Consider the following 24521-nt stretch of genomic DNA (forward strand, 5'->3'; position numbering starts at 1 on the left):
CAAACACCTGCTATGGTGGCTATCTTGGACTCCAACTCACCCCTAAAGAATATGCCTTATGTTTGGAATTTTATTTTTTTTAAAGAATTTATTTATTTATTCATGAGAGACAGAGAGAGAGAGACAGAGAGAGAGAGAAAGGCAGAGACACAGGCAGAGGGAGAAGCAGGCTCCATGCAGGGAGCCTGAGGTGGGACTCGATCCCGGGGCTCCAGGATCATGTCCTGGCCGAAGGCAGGAGCTAAACCACTGAGCCACCCAGGGATCCCCCTGGAATCTTATTTTTACTACATTAAAGCAGTACAGGAAAACATTATCATATATATGCCAAAAAAAAAAAAAAAAAAACAGAAGATTCACAAGCATAAGGTTAGCACAAACTAATTGTTAGGGAATAGGACTCCCTGTCCCAATAGTAGGGTGAAAAGTGCCTACGGAAATGAATATACAACACAGATATATAGTCAGAAAATGAAGAGGCAGCCCATGTTTCTGTTCCCAATCCCCACAAAACTCCAGTATTTAATGTTAATGATCAGCAATATAGAATCACCATTAATAATTTCACTGAAATTACTAATCTTAACTACCAATCTTTTTTTCCCCTTTTTATAAAGCTTTCTCAGGACAAGGATTCCATAATCTCCATAATCTCTTTATTCAGTTCATTCGCCTGGCCCAACTGGATATACTACTAACTTTAAAAAATTATCTACATAAGCCTGGATATAAATCAGTGTTATTATTGAGGCTCAAATTGAAAAATTAAAATAAAAAAAAAAACCACAAAGGAAAAAGGTTTTCTTGTTTTTAAATCTTTTAATGGAAACGTATCTGGTCAAATTTCAAAAACTGTACTAACAGTGTTTAAACATTGTGCCAGTATATTTGAGAAGCTGAATGAAAATTATCTAGTCTTCCAAAATAAGTATACAATAAAACTTTATTCTAAAACGATGTCAATTTATTGACCAAGCTACATGGTATAAAGAAAAATCATTTCAAATTGTTTTTCATCTCCACAGCGGTGTTTGAAGTTGATAAGACTCTCCCAGAGAGCATGGAAATCTTAGGCAACAGTAAATTTGCCCTCAATTTCTCTATTCTAAATTAATCTGCTGACCTGTTGTCAGTAAACACACACAAATTCTGCCCCAGTGAGAAGTATTTAATTTTTTCTGCTATGGGTGTGTGTTCGCAAGGTGAAGGGTTGGCCTTTGACCAAACGGTGCTGACGGTTTTCTAAGTAAATGCTTTTTCCTATCCACGAGGCGTTTTTCCTTTGATGCTGCCTTGTTCTCCATCTATTCTGCACTTAACGCTGGGGCCCCCAAATCCTGCCTCGTCTCTTCACCCTCAGTCCAATCCCACATGGTTCCCCCAGTTGCCGCGTGGAGTGACACCTGAGGGCCAAGCGCGAACCCCTGCGGCTGGCGCTAACTAGGCGCGAACCGGGCTGACGGCTGTCACTGGGGAGCAGGCGTGGGCCAAAGCCGAGGTGAATTCTGACGGCTCATCGCCCGGCCCCGCGTGGCTGAAGGTCTCCAAGCCCCTCGGTCCGCCCAGGGAAGCCAGGCGTGCAGCTGTCGCGGGGCAGGAAGCGAATCGCGGCCTCTGGGCCGCTTTGACAGGCCCAGGAGAAAAAGAAAGGGGCTCACTGCGGCTAGGAGACACCCCTACGTCTAGGAGACCTCAGGAGCGAAACCCCCGCCTCGGGCCTGAAGGCAAGCCAGAGCCCGCGGAGCCGTCGCTACCGACTCAGCCCAGCCCAGCAGGGGCCCGCCCAGGGGCCACTCCCCAAGGGAGGCAGCCAGTTACTCGCCCGCCCTTCCGGGCCCGCTCCGGAGGGGACGGTCTCCCGCCCGCCCTCACACACAGCTCCTCAGGCCAGGCCCCCAGGGCTTCGTCCACCTCTCACCTTTGACGACGCGGTCAGCCCCGGGAGGGGGCGGCGGGGGCGGGGGTGGGGGCGGTGCAGCCCGGGCCGGCTCCGGGGCGGCCATGCTGGGCCCGGGGCTCGGCTAGGCGCTGGGCCGGGCGGGGTTGGGGGCGGGGGCGGCGGCTACCAGAGCCAAGCGGCGGCGCCGCCGGGGAACATGGCGGACCCTCTTTCCCTACAGAGGGGCTAAGACCGGCATGCACCGCGCTTGCGGGGGCGGGGGCGGGGCAGACTCTAGGGACCTGAGCAAAATTACTGAGGCTGGGAGAGAAACAGGACGAGGCCAAGGGATCAGGTTAAAATTCTAGGCAGACAGAAACAATAGAGAATGAAGAAGGAAGGAAGGCTATTACTAGAAGCTGCCGTGAATGAGTGCTAGGAAACAGGACATTGGTTCTCATGGAGCTCCAAAGATGGGGAGAATTAAACCTCAGAATCTAATAGAGAAAAAATATATCACAGTTTGGCTACTAAATCTGGGTACTTTGGTTGTTAAACGGATAGGAAAATAGACGAGGCATTGCACGTTCTAGCGAGAAGTGACTGTACAAAATGGAGTTTGAGAAGCTGGCCCTTACGTTTAGAGCCTAGAACTGTCAGGAGTCTGAAGGTATAGGGTTAGAATAAAGTTAGAACAGAATAGGTCCAAAGGTAAAGAATCAAAAGGGTAAGTGGAAAGGAAGGGATGACACCAAGAGATGTTCAAAGTGTACAGAATTCACCTGAAAAGGAGTCTCCTTCTCAATCCATTCAGAAAACAGAGATTTGTAAGGCAAAGGAGTATATAGAGAATTAGAAATTGGACATTAGCTTCTCATAAGAAATACCTCATAGGGTACTTCTGTGCACATACAGAATCTGAGCCCAGGCAACTTATTGGAAACTTTATAGGGGTGGACCTTCATGAGAAAGGGGATAGTGGGATAAAAACTGTTCAATCAATAATTATTAGAAGGTGTGTGTATGACAGTAAAAGGTGTACCGAATCATGGGCAGAGACCAGTGTGTCCACTAAGATCTATATGTCTTGATGGCATAGTATCCAAGTGGGGTGAGAAATTCCTGCCCATCTTCCTGCTGTATACTTAGTGTGTTCAGAATTTGTTCACAATGGACGATGTTAATTAGGTAAGCAGTGGTCCAAAGGTCTCAACACTTTTCTACTTCTGTCAATCTCCAATGATCTTGAGACCTGGGATAAAAGAGGGGTATTCTTGGCAAAGGGAGCCCACAGCATATCTTTTAGAAGGAGAATTTGGGAGTGAAACAGAGGTGAAAATGGATCATTCTGGGCAATAATTGTTCCTCTTCACCATCCACAGCCACCTGCTTTAAAGACTTGAGGACCACCAGAGGAAGTGCAGAAGTTGAACAAGGAAGGCAAGGGAAGGGGAGGCCATGGGAAGAGAGCAAGGAAGGGACAGGAGGCATATTACAAACTTGTAAAAGGAGAGCACCAAGAGTACATAGATTGGGAGTGAGAGGGCTTTCTAAGAGGGGTATGAATGGGAAAATCTCTCTAAGGAGGAAAGGAGAAAGTATGCAATATACGGTGTGCCTCCAAGCAGAAAAGAAATAGGAATATACTAGCAGCAGTAATAACAAGGAAAGTCACTCCACTTTAAAGGCCCACTGATTCCTACCTTCATTATATATCCTTCAACTATCCTTAAACTATTTAGCTCCTCACCTTCACTCAAAAGCCACACACACACACACACACACACACACACACATACACACACACGTTTGTCCCAAGGCTCTCTCTTTGGGAGCCCCAGGCCACTGGGAATTGGTATTTTTTGCTTATCCAGGCCTTCCCCCCCACCCTCAATATAAAAGAGCAAGACCATACAAAAGGCATTAAATAGACAATTAAATGACAAGGAATTAAATACAACTATCTTAAAGATTTATTAATGAAAAATACTTTACAAAACCAGTATGTTTGGCCCTAAAATAGTTTAGCTGACTCTGAGGGTTTACAACAGTGACTGAGCAAGTGGCAGTAATGGCTCTGCTGCTGAGGACAGGAAGGTGTGTGAGTGTGCCGGATTCCATCTGTTCAGAAGGACAAATATTATGTTGGCAGCTCTGCATTGTAGGCCTAAGGTTTGGGGGCACAGGGAAGGCTGACAGTCCACGATACCTGGGCAGGTAGGCTGTTCTGAATGATATGGTCAGGACCATGACCACAAGCTACATGCCCCTCCAAGGATGGGGTATGGGGAAGACAGAAGGCCAGGTAATAGGGATAGGTAGGTAAAACAAAGAACAGAAGTTGGCAGTATAGTAGGGAACAGAGGATGAAGGCTGAAGTGCAGGTGGGGGCATAAGGGATCCAGGAATAAAATAGTGACACTAAGATCCTAAGGAATGGCTAGTGTCCAGGGTAATATGGATTTATCTTTAAAGTGGCTCAAAGCCCTAAACAGCAATTGCTTTCTTTTGCTAGCTGAATGAAAATTGGAATTTTAAATATTTCTCTCAAAGAGCTAGGTGTTGTTAGGGGTTCCAGGTACTCCTAGGAGAAACTGCCAACTCTATGTTGAGATGAAACTAGCACAACCCTGGCAGGGAGATGCAGGGTGCCAACCAACCCCTCCACAGTATAGTTTAATAGAGAAAGCTGTGGCTCCAGGAAAGGAAAGGGGTGACCCCTTACCACCTATTGTGCTGTAGGGCCCTAGCCCTTATCTGCTCTCTTCCAGGAGCATCTGCTAGAACAAACAGAAACTCCTCTCCCCGTATCCTCCTGTGCCCAGATTGTGGGGCATAACTGGTTTGCCTCCAGTCATCATCTGGGGGCATATCTACTCGTCGAGGACCAGGGACTCGAGACCCAGGAACAGGACCCAAATTCCAAGCTGACTTCAGGGGTACATGAAGACTGCTTGATGGTGGAGACACAGGATAAACAACAGGAGGGTAGGAGGAAGAATGGAAAAGATCCCCCCAGGACTGAGCATGAGGAACCTGAAGGCCATGGTGCCTTTCTGGTAGTGTGGCAGTGTGTGTTGGCTGAGGCTTGCACACTGGAGTACTCAGGAATCTTGCCCCAATATGCTGGTTGGTCTCTGACCATGGCCCCCATGAGGCATCTGTTCTGGAACGATGTGGGAGACTCTGGTAGTTCAGAGTCCTTCCTGTGTACTTGACCCCCTGGCAAGTTTCACCCCTGTCACACATAGCCAGAAACTGCTGGACACTCCTCGAAGTTCCTGGGAAGAGAAAAAGAAACCCAAAGATTAAGCATCTTCAGTAAACCATTCTCCTTCCCAAAGAACCTTTCCTGACTGTTCCTCTCAACTCCCCATACCTCCAAGAGCATATACCTAAGGGAAAGAAGCCTAGCTTTGCTTTTAATTTCATTTTTAAAAATTCTTAATACACATCAAAATCAAGTCTCTTACCTCCAACCTGGGCAAAAATTGCCATACTTCCACCTCACTCTACTATAACTCTTCCTCCGCTTCCTCCCAAATGGCTCCCTGATATTACAAATATATACTCTCACTGTAACAACTCTACTCCTAGAGTCACCACTCCAAAACATCACTCTGCTTTTCTTAATATGGTACTTTCACTCCAGTTAATCTGTTTCTGCTTACATTCTTGCTCAGTCTCTAAGATCTCTGTTTTTGTTCACACTACTCCTACCACATACACAGTGTGGAATGCCTTTTCTATACATTAATTCCTCTTTACTTAAAAGAAACAAAATACATTATTTTAAAAAGTAACTCTATTTTTTTAAGTAGGCTCCACGCCCAGCATGGAGCCCAATGCGGGTCTTGAACTCATGACCCCAAGATCAAGATCTGAGCTGAAATCAAGAGTTGGATGCCCAACTGCCTGAGCCACCCAGGCGCACTGCAAAAGAAATCACTTATAAAAATACTTTCCATTCTTTATTTTATAACTCATCCATATCTGCAGTATATTCTTGTATGTATATTCTGATAGTTGCAGCTCTGAGCTCTTTAAAAAACAAGAGCTGACTTCTTTCTCCCTATGTTCACTATAGCATTTAATGCAGAATAGGCTTCACTAATTGCTGCCTGATGGAACAGATGCCCCTAACAACTGTCAAAGAGGGGTGGTTACCTGGCTGCTCCACTGAGTAATAGGAAGTTCATCTATCCAGAAGGCCTGTTTACCCAAACCTCCCTAAAATTTGGACACATATTAATAATACCACTCTTACATTCTGTTCTAAAACCACAACCACACCCTGCCCCAGGGCACCCTGTAAGCCAGGGTTTCTCAATCTCAATACTACTGATACTTGAACTGATACTACCTGTTGAGGGTGTGGGGTACAGGTAAACTGCCCTGTGCATTCATTATAGGATGTTTAGCAGCATCCCTGGTTTCCACTCACTAGATGCCAGTAGTACCTTTCCTTTCCCATTGAGAATCCCTGCTTTAAGCAGACTCGGTCTCTTTGTGAGGAAAAACAGTAGCAAATCTTGCAATGGAGTGTCAAAGAATGCCTGAAGGATGCTATCCACCTTCCCCAAGATTGCCGGCCTGTATACATGGCACAGGTATTCCATACACAGGGTCTCCCCAGGTCTCCCATTATCTCCTTATCTTCCTAGACCATCCCTCAGCTGAGACTCAGGGGATAGTAGGAGAGAAACTAGCTAAGAGAGATGATATTTTGTTTTGGGAGGATCCTAAAGATTGGGTATTAACTCCCCTTGGTTGCTTAAAAGCTTATCTTATCATGATAGACCCTCTTCATTTTCTTGGGTAGTTAGACTAAGGATCTAGACCAGCCAACCATATTGACTAAGTAATGATTCAATCACAATTTATCTAGACCAATGTTTGATCTTCTAGTTGTAATTCATATCCCTTCACCACCCACCTTGGGACTCTAGCACCCATCCCACAATAGAGTGTACTGATTTGATCCTTCTAGGTTATCTCTGGAAAAGTACCACATTATGGTACATGATAATTAGATTTGGGGAGAATTACCTGGGGGTCTATGGGGCTCCCCTGCCATGCTGGGCATCAAGACATCTGGGGACAGGAACTGTGGTTGGGGTGGGTACAGTTGGGGACCAAGGAGAAACACAGGAGGGTCATGGATGACAGGGAGGGAAGAGGAGCTGGAACAACGGTGCCCGGTTTCCAAAGGCTTTTTCCTCGCATTTGATGAATCCTTATAGTGAGACAAGACAAAAAAACATAAAGATGAGGATTAACACACAGCAGGATATGGTTGGGTAAACACAGTGAGGCACGCAGGGAGAGATGGAGGGGATTAGAGTACCAATATGCCTAGTTCTGGAGAGGAACCCAATTTACTCAGTCCCTCTTCCCATCACCCCTCTAGGAACATCCAGACCATTATGAACTGGAGACATGGAACTTCAGATCCTCTTCCTTTATCTTTCTCATAGCCCTCATCTTCCCAACCATACCCTCTAGGTCTTTGGCAAACTCTTTAATGCTAACGGTAGACACAAATTTAAAAATAGAGAAGAAATAAGAAAAAAATCAAAAAGCCCGAGAGACTGAAAAAAGAAAATTCTGTACACTCACTAAATACTCTGAACTAAAAATGTATCTCCTTAAATGTACAATCAGGAGCTCTACTAGTCCACCTTCTCACCTGTCACTGCTACATTCCAGTTTCGTCTTTTGCCAGTCAAGCAAGACACCAATATCCTTCCAAATTCTACCTCCTGGTACCACATTTTCCTAAGTCACCTCGATTCAAATGCTGACATTGCCCTTAATTTTTCACTGCTCATCCACAATTCCATTAGATACCTTTGTCAAGGACTATCATTTTTACCTATAGGTTTCATATTTAAACTCAAGTGGGCCACTGTAACAGCCTCCAATCTGATCTACCTACCTCCAAGCCTGCTACTTCTTACTGTGGCCTGCAAGTTCCCATGTGATAGCAATACTGATCTTTGTCACTTTAACTCTAGCCTTGCTGTGCCTTTTTCACTATAAGTTTCTTAATGTTCCTCAAACGCACCAAACTCATTCCAATTCAGGGCCTTTTCATTTATTATTTTTGTTACCTGGAATAGTCTTCCCATGACTCATACCATCCTATCACTGATGTTATTTTCTTAGAGCTGATTTCCCTTACTACTCTATCAAAAATAGCCCTGAGAATAACCACTATTACCTCTTTACTCCTTTTCCCATTGGTTTTTTATTCTTCTCGATCACACACATTGTCTGGGGTTTACTTATTATTTATTATCTTTCTCTCCTGGTGAATACATTTCTTTTTACTCCAGTATTCCCAGCACCCTCAACAAGACCTGAAACATTACAGGCATTACATTATTACATTAAATGAAATAATCTATATGCCAGTATATCTTATTTCCTAACTAGGTTGTAAGCTATTCAAGGGCAGAATTGTGTTATTTCATCAGTGTATGCTCATAGCACCTACTACAGCATGGTATATATTAGGCATTTACCATCAGCCTAAGGGCCAGGTGCCAATCCTCTCAGTAAGTGACACAACCAACTATTCCTATCTTCTGCACAAAAGAAAGTGATGCCACATTTTCTTGGTTTCCCCTTTTATCTCTCTGGTCCTCACTCCTTTTAAGGTTCTTCAGATGAACCACTTAAATATGGTACTCATCAGGGATATGTCCTGGCTCTTCTCCTCTTTTCAATATCCTTTTCCCTCTTCAATGGCTGTGATTCTTGAATCTTGATTTCAAGCTTCTGTGTTACATCCAAAGGCCTACCAGATATCTCAAGCATAATATATCTAAAATTATATATAGCTCTTCCCTCAAATACATCATTATCAACGCGTAATTCTTGGGTTGATTCTCCGTGATCCTCCTCTCCCCATATCCAATCAGACACCAAGTCCCAATGACTTTTACTTCCTCTTTGGCTCTAAACACTTCTCTCTATCCTCCCAAACCCAGTACTGCGGTTCATGGTATGACTCTTGTTTATATTCTTTCCAGTCTCATTTGTCACCACTGTCCTTCCCTCACCAGAATTTAATCTTGCCATACCAAATGAGCTACTTTTGATTCAGTGGGTATCTGCTTCAAGTTCCTTTACCTGTTATATTTGTTATACTTCCTTCAGGAAGCCTTCCCTGATCCCTCAAATCTGGTTTAGGTCCCTTCTATTATACTTCCATAGCATTAAATCCTATCATATAATTCTTTCTTTATCTGTCTCCCCAGGTAGACTGTAAAGGCCATGACTGCAGGGACTACATTTAGCTCACTGATCACTGTCATCCCCAGCACCTGGCACAATACCTAGAACATATCCTCAATAAGCATTTGTTTAAAAGAATGAATCTGAATAAATGAATGATATAGAAGTCAGGAGAAAGGAAGCCAACTCCCTAGAAAAATAACAATTTGCCATTAAATTCACTAACAGTACATGAGAACAAATGCTAGGCAGAAACAACTACCTTTCCCAAAAAAAATGGCAAGTTCTTCAGAGTTGTTTAGGAAAGTTTGAACAATAAATTGAAAAAAAAAAAAATGACTGCTGCTTGAGAAGAAAACTGGATCTGAAAGGACTTAGTTTTCACTATATCCCCTTTCATACCTTTTAATTTTATATTATGTATTTAAAACTGGTTTTTAAGTTTTTATTGAACTGACCTTGTTCACTCATTAAAGTGAACAAACTTTAATGCACTGGAGCTTTGCATCCTGACCTCTATTATAATGAAAACTCAACTTGCCTTGGGCAAGTATGTGAAATTTCCAAAAGGATAATTTATAAACCTAGCCACTGAAACTATTTGAGTTTGTTTATTTCTTCTGACTTGGGTGTCCCTGCCCATTTCCCCTACAGATCACTGAATTGATTCCATATGAAAAGCCTCAAGGAATAAGACTTTAAGTCATTTTCCTTTTCTTGCTAATGCACATGCTTCATTTTAGCATGAAAGCATGCTGGACCCCATTCAATCTTATACTGGAATAGGGAGGAAAAGGCAAAAACAATATCCCATCCCATCTCTTCCCTTCTTCCTTTGATTAGTGCAATGAGTTTTCACCCAATCAGCAGCCACTGCTTCTGAGACCCAAGGCTACTAGGCTACTAGGACTCTTCTCACCCTAGGGAACCCTATAATATATCTTCCAGAACTGCTACAGGGAAGGCATATTCTTCTGGGCTCCAATAAAATGTGTGTGTCAGTAAAATAGTGACTATATATCGTCATTTTTGCTGAGTACATGTGGCTTTTCCTCAAATTACAACTTTTAGTATCCCCTGCCCCTTCACCTACACTGTATTTTTACCTTATCAAAAGAAAGAGGGTGCTCTGAATAGATAGACCCTGATTCTACTTACAAAACTGTGGGAAGAGACTGGAGCCTCGTCCCTCTCTGAGACAGCGGTGCCACTGAGACTGCGTGAGATGCGGTGAAAGTTCTCTGCACCATACTGCTCATCCTCCCCATATTCCCTCCTGGGGCCTCGGCAAGGTGCAGCCTTCAAACACACAGACATACACAGGCAGACACGAAACGGCAGACCTATGGTTTTCCCACAGACCCTGTCCCCAGGGGTATGGGAGAAGATAGAGTAAGACTCACTCGACCTGAATTAGATGTATTTGAAAAGGTAATGGCCATGTGGCAATCTCTTCTCAATCACAGACCTCTTCCAACAGCCCCACATTACCATGCTCCTGCCTTACCACCAACCCTACCACTCATCTCTTTCCACACTTCCTTTCCCAACGCACCACCCCATGCCAGCACTATAGGACCTGAGGCTGCTACCTGAGAAGCAGGCACTGTGCTGGCTTCATGGAGACTGTGCTCCATTTCTGCTGTTGGGGTCTTTGAGAGACCAAGGCCAGGGGCTGAGTGCAACCTCCTCCCCACACCATCTGCAGAGCCTGAGGAGGAAAACATAAATACAAGTTGAAGCCATCTCTTCTCCTGGAGCCTAACTTTAGCCTGACAGCAAAAAAACTCAGGAGTTCTTTCTTCATGAAATGATAAATATGTATCCGTGAATGGAATAGAGGATGTACTCCTATAATGTAGAAACAGGAGTTTCAGAATATGGATAGTTTCCTTTAGGCCAAAAGGGTCTCAGAACATAGGCTTTGAAGAACCTTGTACAGAACGGGCTCTGTGGACAGACGGCTGAATGTCCCCATCTTGCCTCATTTCATTTTTAAAACACAATTAGCTTTGCTTCTGTCGGACTTGTGCCCAAGACTTACAATATATTCAGAGAAAACTGTCCAACATAGTTGTTCTCTAGAGCATCCATGATGACAAAGGGAACATTATCTTCAGTCCACTTAGGAACTGAAGTGAACATAGTAATGAACATAGTAATCATCTATCAAACCTCCTCATTTTATAGAACAGGAAAATGAGTTCCAGGGTCTGAAAAGTAGTAAACAGATTAACTAGAATTAAAATTCAAGTCTCTTGATTTCACTTCCTATTACTAAGAGCAAGAACTCTTCAACAACATCTTATATGTGTAATGCTTTTTCATTCCCCCATTAGCTTCTCTTAATCACTAACTGCTTAAATTCTAAAAAAAAATCACTGAACACTTATCTCTTCCTCAAAATCTTGCTAGATTATTAAGAGAAGAGCTGCTCCAAACTGGATATGTGATTCCCAAGGGGCTTGCCCCAATACAACTAATTAAGCCTTCCATTCTGAAAATGCACATGCCCTTGACCTACATTTGATGTCTATATCTATCACCAATTCACATCTTGATATTTTGGTTCTAATACATGTATCTAGCTAAAGGAGGATATTCCTGATACTAAGCTAAAAGACTAAGCTAAAATATTACTTTTAGTATTTCCTGGTAAAGAGGCTCTAATACCACCTCAGATTCACCTAGGAATTTTAAAAATACAGATTGCTCTATCTCTCCACAGCCCTGCTGAATCAGAACCTTTGTGGGGTGAAGCCTGGGAATATTTATTTTTAAAAGGCTTCCCCGAGGGGCACCTGGCTGGCTCAGTCAGTGAAGCATGTGACTCTTGATCTCTGGGTTAGGAGTTGGGTGCAGAGATTATTTAAAAATAAAATCTTTAAAAACAAATAAAACTAAAGGCTTCTCCAAAAAGTCTAGGAGAATAGCCCCACATATTGTTGAAGGAAATTTGAAATGTCATAGTCTTTCTAAAAAGCTATTTAGAAATACCCACTAAAATTGAAAATATATTTACACTTTTAACCAGCAATTCTACTTCTAGGAATGAGAAGCAAAAATACCAGTTTACTGAGGCATCATTTGTAGTCTTCACAAAACTAGAAATAAAGTAATGCCCATCTCTAGAAGAATAACTAAATACGCTATGGTATCTCCAATATCAAATATTGCCAAGCCACTTAAAAGAATGAATTGAGTTAAACTAGATGACTTGGAGGGATTTTCATTAAGGATTATTAAGTTAAAAGGGGGAAAAATCTGTAATACTATCCAAGGCAAAAAAAAAAAAAAACCCACTGTAGATCTACATAGGATTATATGAACAGAAAAATACAGAAATATGCACATTAGATTATTATGTGGAAGGTGGAGGATAAAAGGTAGGGACTTATGTAAGGGGAGGAGAAATAAACAAGAAAATGTCTACAATAAAAACAGCATGTGTTTTTACATAAAAGTTTATATGAAAATATTTCTCTGTGTTTTTTAAAAAGCCACTCCCCTTGGGTGACTATGACGGGCAGACAGATTTAAGAATCACAGCTGTAATACTTAGAATTTGGTGTTCTTCTAATAGTCTGATCGCTAGACAATGAGGTGGCCACTAGAACTTCCTGAAGAGAATAGACTGATTATTTTAAAGATAGTTCAGCAGAGGTGAAGGTGGCCACCTATAAGGAGTACTGTTGAGGGGATATATAGATTTGATAGAAGGGAGAGTTAAGATGAGGTCTACTTACTGATGAACAGTGACAAGAAGAAGACTACCAGACATCACACATTTCTGATATAAGGAATACAAAGTAGGACCACCTGGGTGGCTCAGTGGATTAAGCACCTGACTTAATTTCACTCCAGGTCATGCCATCATGGTCCTGAGATTGAGACACAGAAGCCCTGTGTCAGGCTCCCCGCTCAGCAGGATGTCTGCTTCAGATTCTGTTTCCTCTCCTTCTGCCTCTCCCCGCACATGCTTGCAAGCACGCACCCTCTCTCTCTCAAATAGATAAATAAATCTTTAAAAAAGAGAAAGAAAGGAAGAAATACAAAGTGCTACCTCTAAAACATTCTTGTTTTAAAAAAAAAAACAAAAACTGAGGGTTGTCTGGCTGGCTCAATTGGAGGAGACCAAGGACACAACTCTTGGTCTTGGGGTAGTGAGTTGGAGCCCCACTCTGGCTGTAGAGATTACTTACGTAAATAAAACTTAAAAAAAACTGAACTTTATTTTAATCAAGCCTCTAACCCTATCAGATTATAGAAAAACAGGGGTAAACTGTTTTAAAAAAGAAAAAACTACTAGAATATAATCGGTAAAATCTAGAATGTGGTTTTGACAAATGACCAAATCTCTTCCATAAATAAATACTAAAGGGAAAAAAGACAGGAATTTTATAGGCTAAAAAAAGCCTTGAGACAAATCAACAAAATGCACTGTGTAGATCTTGTCTGAATCTTAATTTGATAAACCAACTGTGAAAAAACATTTATGGGACAATTGAAAAAATATGAATACTGGCTAGTTACTGTATTATATTTAAAAATATTGTTAAGTTTTTAGATATAATGATATTATAGTTTTGCCTTTTAAAAAAAAAGTCTTTCTTTCCTAGAGATATACTCCAAATTGTATATGGATAAAATAACATAATGTAATCCAGCAGAGGGGTACCTGGCTGGCTCAAGTCAGTGGAGCATGCAACTTGTGATATTGGGGGTCTTAAGTTTGAGCCCCACATTGGGTATAAAGATTACTTAAGGAAAATAAAAAAAAATAAAACATTTATAAATAAATAAAAAAATTGTAAAGTAATCCAGTAGGGAGGGGAAACATGGGAGAAGACTACAGCTAAATCAGAATTGGCCATTATGTTGAAAACTAGTCAAGATAATCACTGTGGAAGCTAGTAAGAAATACTAGCTTACTGGAGGGCTATTGTAACATTTACTCATTACTCTTCAATATAATTGAAATTTTCATAACAAAAAGTTATTTTTAGGATTATGTCTGTTTATATAACTCTTTAGGAACTATAATGTCAAAATTAATCTGGACACAAAACATCATATACTATATGATTCCATTATATCATATGTCCAAAATAGGCAAATCTATAAACAGAAGATAGATTACAGGTTCCCTAGGGATGCAGGAAAGAGGGGTAGGGGGAAATGGGAAGTGACTATTAATGTGTACTGGGTCTCTGGGTGGTGGTGGGGGGAGTACAGAAGGAGAGGGATAGAGAATCCCAAGCAGACTCCATACTGAGCACAGAGCCTCATGGGGCTTGATCTCATGACTCTGAGACTATGACCTGAGCAAATCAAGAGTTGGATGCTTAACCAACTGAGCCACCCAGCTTCCCCATGGGGTGAGGAAAACACTTTACAACTGATTGTGATGATGGATGGAGAACTCTGTGAATATACTAAAAAAAGACTAAATTGTACATATTAATTAGTGAAGTGTGTGATATATAAATTACATATCAATAAAGCTTTTTTTAAAAGTAGTAAGTCAGAGAAAAATACTACATAACCTCATTTGAAACACAGAATGGCAGTTGACAGCAGCTGGAAGTAACAGGATACAAAATCAATGCACAGAAATCAGTGGCATTTCTGTACACTAACAATGAGACTGAAGAAAGAGAAATTAAGGAATTAATCCCATTTACAATTGTACCCAAAATCATAAGATACCTAGGAATAAACCTAACCAAAGAGGTAAAGGATCTATACTCTTAAAACCTACAGAACACTTATGAAAGAAATTGACGAAGACATAAAGAGATGGAAAAACATTCCATGCTCATGGAATGGAAGAATAAATATTGTGAAAATGTCTATGCTACTTAGGGCAATTTATACATTCAGTGCAAACCCTATCAAAATACCATGGACTTTCTTCAGAGAGTTGGAACAAATCATCTTAAGATTTGTATGGAATCAAAAAAAAAAAAAAAAAAGATTTGTATGGAATCAGAAAAGACCCTGAATAGCCAGAGGAATGTTGAAAAAGAAAACCAATGCTGAGGGCGTCACAACGCCTGGTTTCAAGCTGTATTACAAAACTGTGATCATCAAGACAGTGTGGTACTGGCACAAAAACAGATACATAGATCAATGGAACAGAATAAAGAACCCAGAAATGCACCCTCAACTCAATGGTTAACTCCTCTTTGACAAAGCAGGAAAGAATATCCCCTGGAAAAAGAACAGTCTCTTCAATAAAATGGTGTTAAGAAAATTGGACAGCCACATGCAGAAGAATGAAACTGGACCAATCTCTGACACCATACACAAAGATAAACTCAAAATGGTTGAAGATCTAAATGTGAGACAAGAATCCATCAAAATAGTACAGGAGAACACAGGCAATACCTATTTATTTATTTGTTTGTTTGTTTGTTTATGATTTATTTATTTATTTATTCAGAGAGAGCAAGAGAGAGGCAGAGACACAGGCAGAGGGAGAAGCAGGCTTCATGCAGGAAGCCCGATGTGGGACTCGATCCTGGGTCTCCAGGATCACACCCCGGGTTGCACGCAGTGCTAAACCGCTGCGCCACCGGGACTGCCCGCAACACCCTTTTTAAACTTGGGCACAGTGACTTCTTGCTAGACACATCTATAAAGGCATAGGCAACAAAAGCAAAATTGAACTACTGGAACTTCAAGATAAAAAGCTTCTGTACAGCAAAGGAAATGATCAACAAAACTAAAAGACAACCTACAGAATGGGAGAAGATATTTGCAAACAACATATCAGATAAAGGGCTAGTATCCAAGATCTGTAAAGAACTTACCAAACTCAAAACCCAAGAAACAAATAATCCAGTCATGAAATGGGTAGAGGACATGAACAGATATTTCTCCAAAGAAGACATACACATGGCCAACAAGCACTTGAAAAAATGCTCCGCATCACTTGCCATCAGGGAAATACACATCAAAACCACAATGAGATGCCACCTCACACCAGTGAAAAGGGCTAAAATGAAGAAGACAGGAAACAACAAATGTTGGAGAGGATGTGGAGAAAGGGGAACCCTCTTGCAGTATCAGTGGGAATGCAAACTGGTATGGCCACTCTGGAAAACAGCCACTATGGAGGTTCCTCAAGAGTTTAAAAATAGAGTTACTCTATGACCCAGCAATTGTACTACTGAGTATTTTCCTCAAAGATACTGATGTAGTGAAATGCCAGGACATCTGCAACCCAACGTCTATAGCAGCAATGTCCACAATAGCCAAACTGTGGAAGAAACCATGATGTTCTTTGACAGATGAATGGATAAAGAAGATATGGTGTGTGTGTGTGTGTGTGTGTGTGTGTGTGTGTGTGTAAATATAAATATATTTTAAAAAAACAAAACAAAACAAAAAAATATATATATATAATGGAATATTACACAGCCATCAGAATACCTACCATTTGCTTCAACATGAATAGAACTCGAGGATATTATGTTGAGTGAAGTAAGTCAATCAGAGAAGGACAATCATTATATGGCTTCACTCATAGGTGGAATATAAGAAATAGCAAAAGGGATTATAAGGGAAAGGAGAGAAACTGAGTGGGGGGAAAATTAGAGAGGGAGACAAACCATGAGAGACTCCTAACTCTGGGAAACAAAGGGTTGTGGAAGGGGAGGTGGGTGGGGGAGTTGGGGTAACTGGGTGACGGGCACTGAGGAGGGCACTTGATAGGATGAGCACTGTGTGTTATGCTGTATGTTGGCAAATTAAATTTAAATTTAAAAAAAGACAGCAGCTGGAGGCTGGGGGAAATGGGGAGATGCTGGTCAAGGGATATACTCTTCCAGTTATAAGATGAATAAATTCTGGGGATCTAATGTACAGGATCATGACTGTAGGTAACAATATTGTATTATTTACCCGAAAGCTGCTAAGAGAGATTTTAAATGTTCTTACCAAAAAACTACAATTTATACATGGTGATGGTTGTGTTAACTAACCTCATTGGGGTAATCATCTCACAATATCTATGTGTCAAACCTTCACACTGTACATCTTAACCTTACACAATGTTATTGTCAATTATATCAATAAAGCTGGGGGGACAAGGTAACTTGGTACTTAAACAAGGGTGTATAAGGGGATCCCTGGGTGGCTCAGCAGTTTAGCACCGCCTTCGGCCCAGGGCGTGATCCTGGAGACCCGGGATCGAGTCCCGCATCAGGCTCCCTGCATGGAGCCTGCTTCTTCCTCTGCCTGTGTCTCTGCCTCTCTCTCTGTCTCTCATGAATAAATAAATAAAACCTTTAAAAAAAAAAAAAAAAAGGCTGTACAATAAGCTAAAGAACCCCCCTTAAGATGTGTTCTATCGCATATAGACCCTAATTGGCATCTCCCTTCATTACCTACTTCCTGAATGATTCCACATGATTACTTCTTTATGTCAAAATAAAGGCTAGTTTGGTTTGACAAGGATTTTGAGGACTCTACCAGATGCATTATTTAAATTAGTTTTCATTCACTATTAGGCAAAAAAAGTATGTTTGGTAGGTACTCTTTTCAAATTGTTTTCAGAAGTTTAAGCTTCCTGAAGGCTAATTTACCAGTACATATCAAGAAATTTTTAAAAATATATAACCTTCAACTAGTTATCATCCTTCTAAAAGTTTATTCTGAAGAGCTCATCAGAATCATGGCCAAACACTAATATATAAAGACATTCATCATCTATTTATCTAAAAATTGGAAGTATAAAAAGTAGAGTAAAATGGTTGAATATACTACAGTACATTGATATGTAGCATATTGCCAGTCCTTAAAACTAGTTTTTTTCAAAGAAAAAATGCTCAAGGATGTAATGTAAGAATATCATGAGAATAAATTGTATATATTGTAAAGATTTGCTTTTTATAAAAACAAAACAAAATGCATTAAAAAACAAAGTCAGAAGTAAACTCATGAAATTATGAGTGGAATTATCAATGATTTTTGTTACTTTATTTATTTTTAAAAGTATCTACAATGAAAAATGTTCCTATTTTGGGTAATATGAGAGTTTTTTTGTTTGGGCTTTTTTTTTGGTAATATAATGTTTGACATTCAGTTAGTTTAATTTCAATTGCAATATATTCTTTTATATGTATTTATTATTATCTTCAAATAGTTAACATTTGTATATACTTTCTCCCTTATACAGGAAGCTAATTGGTAATTGCCAGATTTTCCTCATCCTTTAGAATCTTCCCATACTGCCCTGTCCTGTGTACCTAAGGAGCACTTAATAAACATTATTGCAAAGTCTACACTGTGATGCATATCCTAAAAAACATCTTCATATCAAATCTTATATTTATGGGATTACCGCCCCCCCCCCACCACCACCACCACCAAGAGCTTCTAGGATAGCTTCTAGGTACTCAATAAATACTTGCATGGTTGCATTTTAAACATCAGTTGGCAGCATGCAAGGAAACTGTACTGTTATGAAAACTGTCATACCGAGCTAAAGATAAAATTAATTCTGAGTTCAATTTCACAGAATCATATATATCATTTTAAGAGTTGGAAGGCATCTTTTAAAAAAATCATTGAACCCATTCTCTAATTTTACAGGTAAAATCTTGGCCATGGAATATAGAGTGACTTATCTAAATTTATACTGATAGTTCATGATGGAAACAATAGTTTCATCATTAGTTCAATGAAGGACAATAGTTCAGGCTTTTGAGTTCTTAACTACATCAGTCAAAGTTATAAATATTCTTCATGTCTTCAATTTCCAAACTAAGTCTGTGGAGTGCATTTAAGGTGTAGACTTCATTCCTCACACAATATAATCTAAAGGATAGTCAGAGAACAGGTACCCTATAGGCATACAACCTTGAAAATCCTACACCTGGTAGTTCCTGAAGGGATTAGGGAAGATCTTGATATTTCTGGTTCTGTATGATCTGGAAATGCCACATTTGGAGATATGGCTTAATGTGGGAATTCTGTGCAATGTGCAAGCTGGATCTGGAAGCTGGATTTTGGGTTAGTTCAGCTCCTAAGCCATGGAAAGATGACTTTGCTTCTCAGCCTCCCCGAGTCCCTCTCAAAGACCAATGAACCACTCCTTAGCACTGCATTCATTGATCTGTTTAGGAAAAGGGAACTGGACCATGAGTGATTAGTTCTGTCCCCATTCTCTACTCTAGCCAGAAAAAAAGTTTAGCTCTTGTCCTAAAGTCTTTATGAATAAAGTCAGAAGATCTGCTACAACTTCCTAAGCTGGGGAAGTTAGTTGGACAGAACACCACCCCTCTTCTGATCTTATCTTTTCACTTTCAGTTTTTATATGTCCCCCACTTCCCCTGCCCATGGTTGCATTCTTACCTGTTTGGTTTAATGAGTGCCAGGCCACATCTTGCTGCCCCCATCCAGAACAGCCAGCTTGAGAAGTCTGAAGATTGGCTTGGTAGAGAGACTCCAATTCTGAAGTCTCCTGCTCTGTGTCTTGGTTCCAATGTGGATGCAAAAGGATGTGGTTTTTTTCTGGATAGGCTGCACAGGTATGGGAATCATGGGGAGAGGACTTCATTCCTGGCCCAGGGACCCCATGTTTGAGTTGAGAATCACAGAGCCTTGTGACATTCACCCAGGAGTCCAAAGGCAAGGAAGTCCCCAAGTCAACACTGCTGCCAAGCTCCTTAGGCCTAGCATCTCTCACTTGAGATGGTTTTCCTTGGTTCATGCTTGGCTCTGCCAACCTAGGCTGTCTTCCCCTAGAAGTTTCACTTTTAGGCAGCCCAGAGTTCATGGCCATAGAAGGATAACCAGCAGGCTCTTCCCAGGAAGGTAGTCTGTCCCTACCATCCAAAGAGGGTTGTTGTTTTGCCCAAGGCCAATGGCCTTTCCCTTGACCCTGAGGGAAGGGAGGCTTAGAGTCAGAAAGGGAAGAGTTCTTCCTTAGACTATTTGTCAAACTTCTATCCTGGGAACCTGTGCCATCCCTTGTGGAGGTGCCTTGCATCCTCTGGAACTGCTCTGCTAGGGAGCGGACAAGCCCCTTTGTGCTGGGAAAGTCTGGCCTATAGGGATCCTCACTGCCTCCATTCACTTTTGAAGTCAACAAAGTTTTGAGGCTTTTGGCTTGGAGGCATTGGTTAGTTTTCTGCACAGTATCAGGAGAGTGAAGCGTAGGTGAGGAAGCAGCAGGCATTATGGGGTGGCAGGCCCTGTACAGAGGAAGGCTGGGCTGAGCTGATGAACTTGAAGGACTACAGTCTAGGCTGTGTGCATCTCCTCTTTCAGAGGTATCTGTTCCAATTGAGTGTGACCAGGGCATCATCTGGGATGAAACAGCAGGATCCCTCTTTTCTTGGAATAACTGTTCTTGATCAATGCCTCTTCCAATGCCTCTTCCTTCTTGTGGGGGGAACCTGGTACAGCTGTTGTTGTCACCCCTGTAGCCTTGCAGCTTACCCTCTGGTATATCCAATGGTTCCCAATCATAATGAGCATTCTTCTCAGTCCTCCCTGGTAAGGCCTGCCTGTGGAGTGCAGGAGGGTCAATGCTGTTCTCCTCAACTGAAGTTAGAAGGTTCAAGGCAGACCTACTAGAGGAATTGTGCTGTGGGACAGACAGGGCAGATGATTCTGGGAATAGTGATGAGTGTGACTCATGGCAGGAAGCAGGTGAGTGGATGAAAGAACTGGCCCCAAACTCTGTATTCGTGCAGGGTTCCAGTTGAGCCTCCTGGCTTAATAATACTTGGAGCGGGATAGGCTGTTCACTGAAATTAATGGAGAGAGCCAGTCATAAGCTGCCTTAAATGACAAGATCACTTACAAAAAGACCTGTTCATTTGATTCCCATTTCTAGCCATCCACAAAGGGAATGGTAAAAATAAATAGAAAGACAAGCACAAGTAGAGTCAACAATTCAGAAGTTCACGAGAGAAGGCAGATTCATGTCAGCTCATACCCAAGCAATAGGTAATATTAATCCTCTTTACTAAAAGCTCTCACCAAAGCTACATACAATAAAATTAAGTCTTTGTCAATTTTCTTTACTGCCTCTGAAGTCCCATTCCAATCATATCCTTCTTGCAAAATAAAAAACAAAAACTGCTAATCCCACATGCAGATGACATGAAGGTGAGCAAAGCCTAGAAATCACTCCTACCTGGCGTCCTGAGAGGCAAATGAGCCAAAATAACCAAAAGGCACATTGACAAATACAGGGTGATTTGAGTTCATGGGATTACACAGAATTCAAACACTTCAAGTATGCTTTCATAATCTGGATTTGGTTGTATTATTCACTGAGATATTTTCCCAAAGTTATGCACTGTGACTCTTGAGATTTGGGAGTAAAAATAGGAATTAACTGCATTTACTAGGTTTCTTACTGTTTTTTTTATTTCTGACCTGAAAAGCACTTAAAACCCTCAATTACTCACATACATCAAGTGGCTTAAGTTTTCTGGAAATAGTTTAGCTGCCTAAATTGCTTATATTTAAAACATATCTCTGATCAGATTCTCAGATCAGCATTCAACTACTAGAGTATACTGTAGGAAAAAGAAGAAAAAGGAAGGTCCTACTATTAACATTAAATTTGAATGATAATATACCATCAACTTTTATGGGTATAGCCACCCGGTCACCCTTACAACATTATGAAGAATATGTCATTATACTTTTTTTTTTTAAGATTTTATTTATTTAGGGGCACCTGGGTGGCTCAGCGGTTGAGAGTCTGCCTTTGGCTAAGGTCGGGATCCCAGCATCCTGGGAGAGGGAGTCCCACATCGGTCTCATGTGAGGAGCCTGCTTTTCCCGTTTCTGCCTCTTTTTATTTATCCATGAGAGACACAGAGAGAAAGAGGCAGAGACATAGGCAGAGAGAGAAGCAGGCTCCCTCCAGGGAGCCTGATGCAGGTCTCAATCCCAGGACCCCAGGGATCACGAGCTGAGGCAAAGGCAGATGCTCAACCACTGAGCCACCCAGGTGCACTATGTCATTATACTTATGGAGGATACCTAATGGAGATAAACAGACCTGGATCTGAAATCCACACCTCTACCACTTACTAGCTGAGTAATCCTGGGTACCTTATAGATTTTATACTCCCTGAGCTTGAGTTTCCTTATTTATAAAATATTGCTAAATAATAGTTCCTATCTCCTAAGGTTATTGTGAGAATTAAAGTGTTTACTTTAGTCCCTAGACAATAAATGGGGGTGCCTGGGTGGCTCAGTCAGTTGAGCATCCAACTCTTGGTTTCAGCTTAGGTCATGATCTCATGGTTGTAGGATCCAGCCCTATGCTGTACTACACATTCAGTGTTGGACTTTGCTTAAGATTCTCTCTTTCCCTTTCCCTCTACCCTCCCCCTGCTCTTGCTTGCTCTCTAAAAACAAATTAATAAAATCTTTTTTAAAAAATGTTCAATAAATGTTAGCTGTTTTTATAATATTTATATTCTGAGAACTATAAGGTTTATCAACAGCCAAAATTATTCTTTAACTTAAATCTATGTATTCTAAGCAAGAACTAAATTCAAGAGCTAAAGTATAAAAACTATACCAGTGGCCCTGGGGACTTTTTCCTAGTGCTGCCCATAACAAAACAAAACAAAACAAAGGGAATCTTTGTGTTTCTTTTCTATGGTTCAATCAGAGCAAGGACTGCTTTCTCCATTTCCATGAGGGACAGGAAGCACTGAAATCCCCAAAACAAATCACATGGTTTCTATTGCAATATAGATCATATTGCCATGTCTGAGGACATAATATGTACAAATTTAATAATCATGATATTACACAAGTCCAGGGACAAACTCACCCACAGGAAATATGGACAAATGATCTATTTATTATGCCATATTTTCTGTATCTTTCTAGGAACTATTAAGAGAAGGACCAGCAATGAGATGAGCTTTCCGCCATATGTCTGACCTGAGAAGAAAATCTTTTCAGAGGACTCTTCTCTGTTCCCTGTAGTCACCAAGACAAGGAGAGCTCTGACCCATGGTCACTTCCTCCCCTGGTGTCCATAAACTACAGTGGATCCCAGGCACTACCTTGTTGGCTGAGGGAGGGCCGCCCCCTGTGAGGGGAGGCAGGCTGAGGGCTGCGACGGCTGTGGCGATGATTGCTGCTGCTGCATGCGTTCCTGTAGGCTCCGAGCTTTTCGAATACTGATTTGCAACTTCTTATCGACTAGGGCTCTGCTGTGCGTGCTAGAGCTGGCACCATGCAGGGCAAGTCTTAGTTTAGCTAAAATGCAAAAGAAAATATAGCAGAAACAGAACACAAAATACAAACAAAAATAAAAATAAAATTGAACCAAAAATGAGCAAAGATATGCAGTAAAACTCAAAATATGCAGCAGGAATGCAAGGCATGGACCATGCACATACTGTCCAGGGTATAGAACTGGCTCTGGCTCTAAGGAACATTCATGGAAGCCATGGAGGCCAAACAGGTTAATTCAAATTTAAAAAAAAAAAAAAAAGCTAAACTAAAATGAGTCAGAAGAGAAACTGGTGCTTCTATCTTAGAGACTGCCACTCTCGTCCTTTGCATCTGACCTGTCATCTGGTCTCCACACTTTGCTCCCAACTTCCCCTTCCCAACAGCCAACAGCAGAAATAAGATCCAAATCTGTATCTGTCTTTATAGAACACAGCTCCTTGTGGGTCACATTTGAAAACTAGATATAAATTCTAAGCCTTAGTCCTTCACTGTGGCCTTACAGTGCAGCATACCAGGAAAGCAGAAGAGAAACATGAATCAAATATGCAGTGCAAAGTCACAGGCCTGGGAAGTCACAGTCAATATATTCATTTCTTCTTGCCATAAGCTCTACCTAGCTAATCAGTGACTAGGAAAGAGCAGACTAACCTCAAATCCGAGGTCTAACTTTATCTTGGGATAAGAAGGTAGGCATGGCTGGACAGTTCATCTGTGGACTCTGGCTGAGCTTATTCCAGTAAATATCCATAGGCCACAGTGACAGCACATGGTGCCCTTAGAAATGTGAAGGGCAAAGATAGCTAAAGAGCTTCAGTTTAGGAGAGTGACAGTAAGGAGACATAAAGCTGTTTTCATCCCATCTGAGTGATGTCTCTAATGATACCTATCATGAAGTTAGTCAAAATTGCCATAGCTGTAGCAGTTAGAGTTACTTACAGATAGCTTCGTTACAGAGAGCCAAAGCTGCAGCACAGTCTCCCTTCTGTTCCAGATGCAGGGACTCTTCAAACACTGAATCTGCCTCTTGCAAGGACCTCTCAAAGCCGTCACTCCTCCCTGAAAGGGCCAGTACTTTTCATTTTCATTAAAATTGGTTCCAACTTTTTCTACGTAGTGATGTTTCCCTTCGGTGCACATAGTTCCTTGCTGTTGAGCCTTTGATCTACCA

General features: G+C 41.3%; 2 protein-coding genes and 1 long non-coding RNA gene across 31 annotated transcripts in view; 1 reads left to right on the top strand and 2 right to left on the bottom strand.

Moving 5' to 3' along the window:
• Positions 1-2133, bottom strand: part of PPP3CB (protein phosphatase 3 catalytic subunit beta) — a 52184-nt gene extending 50051 nt beyond the window's left edge. For 3 of the 7 annotated variants that reach the window (XM_072823605.1, XM_072823604.1, XM_072823603.1), the window contains exon 1: positions 1919-2072. In XM_072823605.1, coding sequence (XP_072679706.1) covers positions 1919-2003 — 85 coding nt within the window. In that variant the 5' untranslated portion in view covers positions 2004-2072. Of the gene's footprint in view, positions 1-1918 lie in introns of all 7 variants that reach the window. The other 4 variants (XM_072823609.1, XM_072823606.1, XM_072823608.1 and 1 more) reach the window with 2 other exon arrangements.
• Positions 1732-7113, top strand: LOC140632021 (uncharacterized). Its single transcript, XR_012029530.1, has 2 exons — positions 1732-1931; positions 4651-7113. It is a non-coding gene; the product is annotated as an uncharacterized lncRNA (long non-coding RNA).
• The window catches only part of USP54 (ubiquitin specific peptidase 54), a 122346-nt gene continuing 101654 nt past the window's right edge, over positions 3830-24521 (bottom strand). For 10 of the 23 annotated variants that reach the window (XM_072823589.1, XM_072823593.1, XM_072823590.1 and 7 more), the window contains 7 exons: positions 24290-24424; positions 23179-23374; positions 19484-20883; positions 10714-10832; positions 10280-10420; positions 6929-7115; positions 3830-5160 (listed from right to left, as the gene is read on the bottom strand). In XM_072823589.1, the coding sequence (XP_072679690.1) occupies positions 4601-5160; positions 6929-7115; positions 10280-10420; positions 10714-10832; positions 19484-20883; positions 23179-23374; positions 24290-24424 (2738 nt within the window). In that variant the 3' untranslated portion in view covers positions 3830-4600. The remainder of the gene's footprint in view (positions 5161-6928; positions 7116-10279; positions 10421-10713; positions 10833-19483; positions 20884-23178; positions 23375-24289; positions 24425-24521) is intronic. The other 13 variants (XM_072823599.1, XM_072823594.1, XM_072823600.1 and 10 more) reach the window with 10 other exon arrangements.

This window comes from Canis lupus, chromosome 4 (genome assembly GCF_048164855.1).
Source record: "Canis lupus baileyi chromosome 4, mCanLup2.hap1, whole genome shotgun sequence".
In the NCBI taxonomy this organism is placed as follows: Eukaryota; Metazoa; Chordata; class Mammalia; order Carnivora; family Canidae; genus Canis; species Canis lupus.